This window comes from Rhinopithecus bieti, unplaced genomic scaffold, assembly GCF_001698545.2.
Source record: "Rhinopithecus bieti isolate Rb0 unplaced genomic scaffold, ASM169854v2 scaffold_6513, whole genome shotgun sequence".
Lineage (NCBI taxonomy): Eukaryota > Metazoa > Chordata > Mammalia > Primates > Cercopithecidae > Rhinopithecus > Rhinopithecus bieti.
The window spans coordinates 1,246,202-1,258,824 of NW_016805931.1; the positions used below are offsets into that span (position 1 = coordinate 1,246,202).

General features: G+C 37.4%; 1 protein-coding gene across 1 annotated transcript in view; it reads right to left on the reverse strand.

Annotated features, from left to right (window-relative positions):
* Positions 1 to 12,623, reverse strand: part of IL6ST (interleukin 6 cytokine family signal transducer) — a 57,617-nt gene that overhangs the window by 15,208 nt on the left and 29,786 nt on the right. Inside the window, exons 7-14 of the mRNA XM_017874166.1 lie at positions 12,010 to 12,164; positions 9,113 to 9,272; positions 5,925 to 6,007; positions 4,746 to 4,956; positions 3,513 to 3,695; positions 986 to 1,087; positions 666 to 812; positions 192 to 332 (exon numbers count right to left, since the gene is read on the reverse strand). Coding sequence (XP_017729655.1) covers positions 192 to 332; positions 666 to 812; positions 986 to 1,087; positions 3,513 to 3,695; positions 4,746 to 4,956; positions 5,925 to 6,007; positions 9,113 to 9,272; positions 12,010 to 12,164 — 1,182 coding nt within the window. The remainder of the gene's footprint in view (positions 1 to 191; positions 333 to 665; positions 813 to 985; positions 1,088 to 3,512; positions 3,696 to 4,745; positions 4,957 to 5,924; positions 6,008 to 9,112; positions 9,273 to 12,009; positions 12,165 to 12,623) is intronic.

Consider the following 12,623-nt stretch of genomic DNA (forward strand, 5'->3'; position numbering starts at 1 on the left):
AAGAAGTTAATAAAATACCAAAAAGGTGAGGAATTAACACTTTCTATAAAGAAACAACCAACCAAAGCCACATAATATAAAAATCATGATGACTCCAAAGACGTACTTTTTAACACAATTTTAGCACATAAACTAAGTTCATTTCTAATCTAAGTTTGAGAAAGAAAAAACCAAACTTCATTATTTCTTACCAAACTTTGGGGTAGTAAAAGTGAATTCTGGACCATCCTTCCCACCTTCATCTGTGTATGCTGCCATTCGTACCATGTACAATGTGTCACTAGTCAAAGAGGACAATGTATATTCTGTGTGGGAAGAATCCACATTCACAGCTGGAAGAAATAAAGAACTGTGCTTCATTCAACTATTCAATGCTTTTGCTTATCTGGCCTATATTCGGTATTGTGAAAGTATTAAAAAAGAAGCGAAGTATTTTTGTCAGAAAACAACGTTTATAATGTTCTGACATAATTTTATGTTCTAAAGCACAATGGAGTACCTTTTAAATAAATCCATGAAAACAACCATAAGGCAAATTCTCAGGTGTCTCCTGAGGCCAATATACTACAATAAGATGTATAACATAAGAAGAACAGACTTAAATTAGTACTTAAAAGCTTAAGGAAAAAATAACTGATTCTTTATAACTGATACAGTTTTATTACCAGTTTCATTTCCAATGATGGTTCTATAAAATATAGTATAATTTCTGATAAATCCATTCTGAACATCAACAGGAAGTTGGTCCCACTCTAAGACAGCTTCGTTTTTCCCTACTTTTTTTGTCCGAACAGTAGGTCCTTTGGAAGGTGCTGTAAGAAAGTAAACACATTTGCTAACTGAAAATCATTTAGAATCTAGTAAAATTTCCTTGTCATAAAATTATTTGAACATATGAGATACATCTTTATTCAAAAGTGATAAAATGTGTTTGTTAATACAAAGCCCTAAACTTTTTTTTTCAAAGAAGTGAGTTTGGACTTACGAGCTTGTTTAAGGTATGCCTTTATGGATTCAGGGCTTCCTGGTCCATCAGCATATACTGGAGTAACTGTTATCAAATAGCACTTGCTCTCTGCTAAGTTCCCTAAAGCAAGAACAGCAGATTAAGCATGTTTTTCCATAATGAAAAAGTCAAGTTAAAACCACAATTTATTTTACATTGTAATTTCATGACCACTTAATTTTCTTTTACAACTGCAGTTTTCTAAGTACGCATTGCCTTTTGTGTACTGGATTCAAGCTTAATCAGGTAAAACTGTCTGTAAAAGTATTGCCAATGCAGTGAATAAAAAAATATATTGTTAAGAATAATGATGGTATTTATATCTATAATTTATAAAACAATGATCTCAGATTACTCTGGATCTTATAGAGTCTGACAATTTTTGTATGGCTTACCTACAAGAGAACAGCCTAAGGAGCAAGATGACTAAACTAGTAAGACCTAGGGGAAAGCACTAATGGCCCTAGTTTATCGGGTGAGTTGGAAAAAAGGGTATCTTAAAAAACTTCCTCGGCTGGGCACCGTGGATCACTTGAGGTCAGGAGTTTGAGACCAGCCAACATAGTGAAACCCCGCCTTTACTGAAAATACAAAAATTAGCTGGACATGGTGGTGGGCGCCTGTAGTCCCAGCTGCTCGGGAGTCTGTGGCAGGAGAATCACTTGAACCCAGGAGACGGAGGTTGCAATGAGCCAAGATCATGCCACTGCACTCCAGGATGGGTGGCAGAGTGACTCTGTCTCCAAAAAAAAACAAAACAAAAACAAACTTCCTTTATTTTATCTTTTTTAGCATGCACCACTAAAATTTTCTTTTTTATACAGTATATTATCTGTACATATTAGAAAATGTTTTACTGAAATTTATACCTTCAAAAAGAATGTATATTCCTTAACTATTACTCATGAAGTTACTTGCTCCTTTATCTTCTTAAACAGAGGGATTTTACCTTTTCTTGATGACTCAGTATTACCAAAAAATGAACAATTTCTATATTCTACTCTAACGTGATGTTTTTAGGGTTATTGAGCAATATACGACTACCTACCCAAACTTAATGTCTCCACAACGTATGCTAGCTTCTATTTTTTTTGAGATGGAGTTTCATTCTTGTTGTTCAGGCTGGAGTGCAATGGCACGATCCTGGCTCACTGCAACCTCCGCCTCCCGGGTTCAAGGGATTCTCCTGCCTCAGCCTCCCAAATAAATGGGATTACAGGCATGTGCCACCATGCCCAGCTGATTTTGTTTTAGTAGAGACAGGGTTTATCCACGTTGGTCAGGCTGGTCTCGAACTCCTGACCTCAGGTGATCTGCCCGCCTCAGCCTCCCAAAGTGCTGGGATTACAGGTGTGAGCCTCCGCATCGGCTGCTTCTTTAAAAAGTTTCTATTGGCTCTGAGCAGTGGCTCATGCCTGTAATACCAGCACTTTGGGAGGTTCATGTGAGAGAAATGCTTGAGGCCAGATGTTGGAGATCAGCCTTTGCAACACAGTGAGATTCCCTCTCTACAAAAAAATAAAATAATTAGCTGAGTGTGGCGGCATGTGCCTGTAGTCTCAGATACTCCAGAGGATGAGGCAGAAGGATCACTTCAGCCTGGGAGTTGAAGGCTGCAGTGAGCCATGATCATGCCACCATACTCCAGCCTAGGCAACAGAGTGAGACCCTGTATTTATTTTTTTTTAAAAAGTTTCTATAGTTATTTCCAGCCTGTTTCCTCCCTAAGCTCTACCATGTTTTTAATTTGATAAAGTCAGTAAACTAGAAAACCAAGCTTATTAAAACTGTATACTAATAATAGGTAAGTCCAAACAGCCTGTGTTATGACTAAAGTTCAAAAACTTTATGGCAGGAATCTCTCTGCTTAGGGCTTTTCTCTAACTAACCATATTATTCACAGCTGAATTCTAATTATTAATTATCCTTCTTTATCAACAAAAGAACATAAACTGAATTTTTTTCTCTTCAACGTTGTATCACTTTATAACCACTTAAGCAGCACCGTAACACACAGACTGGAGCGCTATGATTCATTACTTCTGTCCTTTGTTACTACTTCCAATTGAAAGACATAAGGAAATCTGAGTTCTAGTTCTGCTTCCCCTATCTGATGGCTCTAAGACATTAAACAAGTCATCCAGATGCTCTAGGAAACTATTTTCTCATCTGAAGAATGAGGGTGTTCGGTACAGAGAACATACAACTAATGAACAGCAAAGTTTGGACTCTTATATTTCTCTATACTCTGTAGTTTTAGGAGTTTCCCCTTGACGATAAAATCATATTGGGGTACAAAAGAAAGTATTCACCCCACTCTGTTCATAAAGAGACTGTAATTCAGAGAGGTTAAGTATGACTTGCTGAAAGTCACACATCTAGTAAGTAGTGAGGCTATGATAAACTGAAAGTCTTTTCAATGGACCACAACACTATAAGCAAAAGAAAAAGCTGCCTAAAGAGTTAGAAAAAGGATATCAACTTAAATGTTTCTAGCCAGGTATACCTCTTAAATGGGTGCGATGCACAGTACCATCTTCCTGTTGCCAGTCTGCGATACAGGGCGCTTTATCTGATAACACACACCACTCAAGTATATATTTCTTTACAGATTCCCTTGGAGTAGTCCATTCTACCCAAAGCATGTTATCTTTGGGGAATGCTTTAAGATCCATTACAGGGTGAGTAGCTTTAAAACAAAGTTTGAATATTTAAATAATAAGTATTCACAAATTTGAAATTTCCATATTTTACAGTCATTTCCAAAACATGTGATTTATCAATTTTTGTAGCATATAACATATATTTCCTTGCATAAAAGCACTTTATTATAACTTACAGGTAAAGTAGTCAATTAATTTTTAAACTTAAATTTTGCTTCCCCGCTGGGCGTTGTGGCTTATTCCTGTAATTCCAATACTTTGGGAGGCCGAAGCGGGCAGATCACTTGATGTCAGGAGTTCGAAACCAGCCTGGCCAACATGGTGAAACCCCGTCTCTACTAAAAATACAAAATTAGCCAGGCATTGTGGAGCACGCCTTTAATTCCAGCTACTTGGGAGGCTGGTGCACAAGAATCACTTGAAGCCAGGAGGCAGAGGCCGAGATTGTGCCATTGCACTCCAGTCTAGGCAAAAGGGCAAGACTCTGTCTCAAAAAGAAAAAAAAAATTTGCTTTCCCTAAATTCTTCAAATGTTTTAAGTTTGTAATTGCAATTTTTCTTCTTTGAAAGCTACAAATAAAGCTACAGATAAACATATTTCAGTCGTATGTATACAAAGTTCTCAAAATCTTGAAATAATATTTTAAAAACCAGGTAAGTAACCAGAATATGCTTAAATGAATGAAGTAGCTTACTGTGAAGTTTAAGTGAGCATGTAGTGATGGAAATGTTTTTTCCATCCTGATGAAATTTGTCTGCTGACTGATTCCTAAAAATGCAATCATTGGCTAGGTGTGGTGGCTTATGCCTGTAATCCCAGCACTTTGGGAGGCCAGGGGAGATCGCTTGAGCTCAGGAGTTTGACACCAGCCTGAGCAACCCGGCAAAACCCAGTCTCTAAAAAAAGGAAAATAATCATTATTTATAAAATTTTAAAAATTAAAAAATAAAACAGTGATTATCCCTGATACTGAGGAGACAGTCTTAGATAACTTGTGTTTTTTATGGGACCCCCTGTCCATACATAACCACCACTTTTCCATCCAAGAGTCAGGCTCCATCTCATAGATACAAACCTTGAAAGTCACAGGCAGGGATAGTTAAAACAGCTCCATCTGATTTGCCAACAAGATTTCTTGCTGTCAGGGTTGCTACATAGCGATCATTTGTGAGATTTACTGTCAGTTTTGTGTCATTAACTGTGTAATTTTGTAAATGTGATTTCCATCTTGTGAGAGTCACTTCATAATCCAAGATTTTTCCATTGGCTTCAAAAGGAGGCAATGTCTGTAATAAAACAGTTTATTTAAACAATTTCCTAAATCTTGAATAAAAATCAGTTTCTCTTCATATTCACAAATCATGCCATTATGTCAAATCTCTAAATATTTAACTGCAAAGGATTTACAATCTCATTTTAAATTTGGTTCTAAAATAAAACTAGTACATACTAAATGAAGAGTGAAAGCATGACCTCAACTAAAAGAGGGTAAGTAGCATCATTCTGTTAGCTTTTGGTTCTGTATGCAATTCTGCACTGTGGCTACGTAGGCCTAAATTATTTATTTTATGCTTGAGTATTTTTCTACCTTCTTTTTTAGTATGATCTACTCATGCACTTATCAGCATACATTTTAATTATCACCAACTTTTATTATTTTCTGAGGTACTCCGGAAAATTCCAAAGTACAAAACAACATCCCTCTTCTTATAGAACTTACACTTTCACAGAACTGTAATTAAATACCTGTAAGGTATTATTTGTAGTTCTTGAACCTGACTTCTACATAATATATATAAAGTATTACCTTTCTATTTAGTAAAAATAGTAATCAAATGCTTTGCTATTAAGATGAATAAAAATTTATTTAAAAGACCTCCACTCATAATACCATACAAAATACATTTATAAGGGCCGGGTGTGGTGGCTCACCACCTGTAATCCCAGCACTTTGGGAGGCCCACGCAGGCAGAACACGAGGTCAAGAAATCAAGACCATCCTGGCCACCATGGTGAAACCCCATCTCTGCTAAAAACACGAAAAGTAGCTGGGTGTGGTGGCGCGCACCTGTAGTCCCAGCTACTTGGGAGGCTGAGGCAGAAGAATCACTTGAACCCGGGAGGCGGAGGTTGAAGTGAGCCAAGATCACGCCACTACACTCCCACCTGGCAACAGAGTGAGACTCTGTCTCAAAAAGAAAAAAGAAAAAAAAAGATTTACAAGAGATAAAGGACTATAAATGTGATTTTTTACCTTCCACATGAGTTGTACAGTTCTATAGCCTTGAGCATGGGATGGATCTATTTTATACCAGAAACTTGGTGCTTTAGATGGTCCTAAAGAAAAGACATAAACTTCTTAAAATAAAAAGGTTTTAACAGTAAAATAAGATTCTGCAAATTATTTTTACTTTGTTCTTAGTACTCTTGCCCTTCAACTGCATGGTGTCTCTAACTCTTTATACCAGCATTTTCCCATCCCAGCATAACACACCTGGCTCTTCCTTCAGTCAGGGTGATAGCCCGATGATTCCCGTTATACTAGAACTCTTTTCTAACCTCAAAATTGTAAAGGTAAAAATGTATCCTGAGCAACAACTAAATAGGCATCACTCTTTCTTATAACTTCATGCTCTTTATTCTGTTTGTATACTGCACTGTATTCTTGTGTATTTATCTGCTTGAATCTCCTGTACCAGCAGCCTTTTCCCAGCCTTTCTGGGTCTGCCTGTCCTCACTTCTGTTTTGTCATCTGTAATTGCCTCTTCATGATCAACATATCATTGCTTAGATTTTATTCAACTCCTCTCTTATTCTATTAAATACTAGGTCTTCTGATTATAAAAATTTTGAAACATTAGTTTATATGATTCTTAAAGAAAAAATGAACTTTTGAAACAAAGTTTTAACAGTGAAAATAAAATGAAATAAATATAAGTTGATACTACTTATCGCTGAAAATCAAACTGGAAAATCTATTTAAACACATTGCTTACCCCTAAATATTCATAGGAATAATAAAACAAATTAAGATAAATGTACTAAAATAAGTTTATTACTTTATGTAAGGATGATTGAGAGTGATGGGATGTAATAAAAACAAATGCACAGTATTGTTATGATAATCACTAACCATCTGAAAAAGCACTCCATAAAACAGTGTTTTTTTCCAGAGACAGTGTCTGACTCTGTTGCCCAGGCTGGAGTGTAGTGGATGACTGTAGTGCACTATAACCTTCAGCTCCTAGGCTCAGGTGATCCTCCTACCTCAGCATCCCAAGTAGCTGGGGTGTGGCCACCATACCCAGCCAAAACATAAATTGTTAAATACCAGTAATTAAATTTGGTTTTAAAAATACCTGCAGTATTTATTTTTTAAAACTTTTATAGTAGCCATTAAATGTAGTGTAGTATATAATTTTCAGCAGTAAGTAATATCAACTGACATTTCATTTTTACTTATCATTGTTAAGCTTTTATTGCAAAAGTGTCTTTAAAAAAATCAATGGCGTTAACTGGTTTCTCAAATTTTTTATAAATATAATAGCAAGATATGGTAGTCAGTAGAATAAGAAAGGAGTTGAATAAAATCTAAGCAGTGAGGCTGGGTATAGTGGCTTGTGCTTGCAATCTCAGCACTTTGGGAGGCCGAGGCATGTGGTTCACTTCAGCTCAGTAGTTAAAGACCAGCCTGGGCACCAAGGCAAAACCTTGTCTCCACAAAAAAATACAAAAATTTGCTGGGCATGGTGGCGCGTGCCTGTTGTCCCAGCTACGTTGGAGGCTAAGGCAGGAGGATCGCTTGAGCCTTGGAGGTTGCGGCTGCAGTGAGCCGTGTTCATGCCACTGCACTCCAGCCTGGGCAACAGAGTAAGGCACTATTTCCAAAAAACAACAAAAAAATCTAAGTACTGACATGTTAATCATGAAGAGGCAATTACAGACAACAAAACAGAAAGGATAGGACAGGCAGACCAGGAAGGTTGGGGAAAAGGCTGCTGGTACAGAAGTTCAAATATATAAATTCACATGAGTACAGTGCAGCACCCAAACAGAATAAAGAACATGAAATTATTTAAAAAAAAAAATATGAGCTGGAAATATTTCCTAACATAAAGAGAACCCAGAGATTTCATTCACTCATTGATCTGACGAAGATTATGTACACTTGTCCATTAAAAATGCACACAGGCACTAACCACAATATTGTAAGTACTTCATGAACTCCTCCCCATGTATCTCATTTTAAGGATTCCTGGTCAAGACAAAGCAATCTGGCTGAGGACTCCCAAAGCAGCAATAGCAAAATTGCTTTCTTTCTCAGCATTTATGAGTTAGAGAAAATTCTTAGGGGAGAAGGGTACTTTTCTGCCTTTGACATTCTCAAGTCACATGACCTAAACCTCAAGAAGAGCTGGAAGTAAAGGGATATAGGTGGTAGGGGATTTTTTCAGCCACAGCTACTGCCACTGATAACTAAGAGATGAGTCTGTGATAGGAAGGTCTCAAAATGAAAAATGTATGCCACAGGATTATTTCTTGAACTTAGTAACATCAGCTGCTTTGCAGTGAAGATCTTACTTTAGACTGTACACTCTTTTTGTGCCTTTTTTATTCTATACCATATATATTATCTATAGGAGAAAAAAGGAAAATAAAAACTAACCAACCAAAATACCAAGATCAACTGCTTCCCAGGGGCTTATCAAATGCTATTAGAAAAAAAATGAATAAAAGGTATAATACAAATATCTTTTTGATAGTGAGGATCTAAGGTATAGTTTGCTAGACTGTGTGATTTTAATGATTCAGGATGTGGTTCTCTAGTTAGGAGTATCTCTGGAGAAGTATCCTTGAGTAAAATGTTCTAGACTTATCAACAGTTAAGTCAACGGTTTTCTGATTATCTAAGTCACCATTCCATGATGACTTTTTTTTTTTTTGAGACGGAGTCTCGTTCTGTCACCCAGGCTGAAGTGCAGTGGCACGATCTTGGCTCACTGCAACCTCCGCCTCCCAGGTTCAAGCGATTCTCCTGCCTCAGCCTCCCGAGTAGCTGGGACTACAGGCGCCCGCCACCACGCATGGCTAATTTTTGTATTTTTAATAGAGAAGGGGTTTCACCATATTGGCCAGGCTGGTCTCGAACTCCTGACCTTATGATCCGCCCACCCCAGCCTCCCAAAGTATAGGGATTACAGGCGTGAGCCACCCCACCTGGCCTCCATGATAATTTAATTAGGTATCAAATAGACTTATACTATCAATGATCCATATTAAATTTTACATCTTAATGTCCTTAAAAATGAAAACATAAAATACTGCAGTTTGAATAAAATGATCACAAACCAAGAAGCAATGAGGCTATATTATTAAAACCAGAACCAATTCACAGATGGAATTCCAATAGCTTTACTTCTTCATATATACTTATTTACTTACTATCTTCATAGGTGATCCCATTTGCTTCTTCACTCCAGTCACTCCAGTATCCCTTACCATCTTCCTTCATACAGCGAATCCTAAACACATATTCTGTAAAAGGTTTAAGGTCTTGGACAGTGAATGAAGATCGGGTGGATGCTGTATCTTCAGGGGGAATCTGAAAAAAAGCAAATCAACCAACAGAAAACCTCAATTAGTAAGGTCTTCTAAGTTGTGTTAAAATTTAGAAACTTTTTTTTTCTGCGGCACAGCCTTGCTCTGTTGCCCAGGTTGGAGTGCAGTGGTGCAATATTGGCTCGCCACAACCTCTACCTCCCAGGTTCACGCGATTCTCCTACCTCTGCCTCTGAGTAGCTGGGACTGCAGGTGCCCACCACCACTCCCAGCTAATTTTTGTATTTTTTAGTATCAATGAGGTTTCACCATGTTGGCCAGGCTGGTCTGGAATTCCTGACCTCAAGCAATCCACCTGCCTCGGCCTCCCAAAGTGCTGGGATTATAGACTTGAGTCACTGCGCCCAGCCTAGAAACTCTTTTTATTTATTTATTTTTGAGACAGAGTCTCCCTCTGTGGCCCAGGCGGGAGTGCAATGGCGTGATCTCGGCTCACTGCAACCTCCGCCTCCCGGGTTCAAGTGATTCTACTGCCTCAGCCTCCTGAAACTATTTTATTGAAACAAGACTAATACATTAAACTCAACCTCTGGAGAGAAATAAGTGTAAGTTAAAAAGCAGTCCAAATCAGTAAAGTTATTAGGTTTGAGGAGTATGGAAACATCTATTATCTTTCCTTTTTTCCCTTTATTTCTTCCATAGGGCCTATAGCTTAGGATTTCTGCAGGAAAGAGATGGCACACTCCATTTAGAATAATTCAAGGAGGGCTTCATAAAGGGACTACGTACAGAGTATACGGATCCTTAGAGAGTGCAGTTAGTACTGTGGGGCTTAGAGCTGTTTCTACCTCTAGGCCCAAAGGGATGAGGAGAAGTACCAGAACCTGAAAGAAGGTCAGCTAGAGAGGGCTGTCTTGACAGGCAGTGACCTTCAGTTGAAAGACAGCCAGCCGGGTGCAGTGGCTCACGCCTGTAATCCCAGCACTTTGGGAGACTGAGGTGGGTGGATCACCTGAGGTCAGGAGTTCGAGACCAACCTGGCCAACATGGTGAAACCGCATCTCTACTAAAGATACAAAAATTAGCTGGACATGGAGGTTACAGTGAACCAGGATCACGCCATTGCACTCTAGCCTGGGTGACAAGAGTGAAATTCCATCTCAAAAAAAAAAAAAAAAAAAAAAAAAGAAAAAAAGACAGCCAGTTCCCAGGAAGAAGCGGGGAAAATCAACATGCCAATTTCACTGTTCTTCTATCTGTCTTCTCTCCTGCCTAGTCCCTTCCTTCCATTAACCAGTCATAAGGAAGCTACAAAGAATGGGAACCCACAGATGAAATCTATACAGGTCAGCATGACACAACAAAGAGAAGGGTACAGTATAGATGTGGATGGGCAAAAGGAAGATATCCAGCCCAAACAAGAAAAACAAAAGTTTTCCTGGCTTTTAAACTTGGCTTTCAGATAAAAAGAGGAGATTAAATATAGATAAATAACTGGTCACATCACTCTAATAATTTGATATTGGATACAAAATAAATGTCAGTCTTTTTTGTAGCACTGAATTAAGATTCTGTACTTAATATCACATTTTGAAGAACTTCGGGTATGTATATTCTCTGTACAACATGAAGCATTAATCCAATTTTGTTTTATTGCTTTTTCTGATTGTATTCTCAGCCCTTTAATAAGTGGGGTAAGGAGACAAGTAGTAAAGTCATCAGCCCAATTCCCTTACAAGTTCACTGTGACCAGAGCAACAAAAGCAAAGACATACTGTTTGTGATAAATGGAATCAAAACAGAGAAGAGTATGGATAGCTGAACGCTATGGTGATAGCCTTTTTAAAAGCTCCAAGTATTTCTTTCGCCGGCATCGTCATCTTTGGGTATACTATCCTTTTCAGTCCTACAAGTTCCCTACCAATCCCTTCCTCTACCTCAGTGGTTAACAAACTTTCTATAAAAAGGTAGATAAAATATTTACTAATATTTTAGGCTTGCGGGCCAGATAGTCTCTTTTAACTACTCAACAATTCCATTGTAGAATAAAAATAGAGACAGTATGTAAAGAAATGAGTGTGGCTGTGTTCCAATAAAACTTTATTTACAAAAACAAGTCACAGGCTGATTTTGGTGAACTACGGCACACCAATCCCTACACTAGCTACCTTATCCTTATAATCTCTTTATTTTTGCTCCTCCACTTAATTTGCTTATTACTTGTATTCTTTGTATCTCACATCAAAAATGCCATTTCTAGGCTGGTAGTGGTAGCTCACATCTGTAATCCCAGCACTTTGGGAAGCCAAGGTAGGATAAACGCTTAAGGCTAGCAGTTTGAGACCATCCTGGGCAACATGGTAAGACTCCATCTCCACAAAAAAATAATAATTTTAAAAAGCCAGGTATGGTGGTGCACACCTGTAGTGACACTAAGGCAGGAGGATCACTTAAGCTTAAGTTTGAAATTGCAGTGAGCCAGCGGCCTGGGCAAATGGACACCTTGTCTCTAGAAGAAAAAAAAAAAAAAGCCATTTCCTATCACCCTATATCATTTTCATGTTTTACTTAAAGGTTACTGTATTTAGTAAAGCTAAATATCTGTATTTTCTATCTGGATACCTTCCTGATTCCCCTTGTTTGAAATAAAGACCCAGAAGAGGTGTCAAGGAAAATATTTCACATAACCAGAAACTTAAAGACATTTAGAAAATGACTGAACCTTTTTAAGATTAGAGGGCTGAAAGGACTATTTGAACAAACAGTAACTTTCAATTTACCTGGCTCCAAGTTGAGGCATCTTTGGTCCTATATTGAATGTTATATTTTAGTCTTATAACACTCTTAATACTTGGGTTGGTCCATGTCAATTTTAAGATACTAGACAGTTCCTCTGAGTTGATCACTGATAAATTATGTGGCGGATTGGGCTTCACTGAAAAATAAAATAAATCCTAAGGTTTACTATGCTTTACAATTTCATATAGAAACTCAAATATACTCTTTATATTGTCCTTCCTTTATTTTACAATATTCATTTATCCTTACCAAATGAACTAAATTCTCTGAAAATTATGCTATGCTATATACCTCATAATGTAAACAAAAAAGACTTCCAAGGAATCTTCAGTTTTCCTTGTTAGTTTACTACATTTGTTAATCTCTTCAGGTTCATATGTCAAAAGACAAATACTTATGATATCAAATTTTAAAAAAGAGAATAAAATGGAACATACATACTGTAATTACAATGGTGTAAGATGTTTGAGAACAGAAAATATTCAAAGTGAAAACAGCTGTTAAGTATGGTTGGATTATGGATATTTTTCTTTTTCCCAATTCTATTTGATATTATTGATAAAATTACTTCATAAAATCACTAAGATAAATAAAT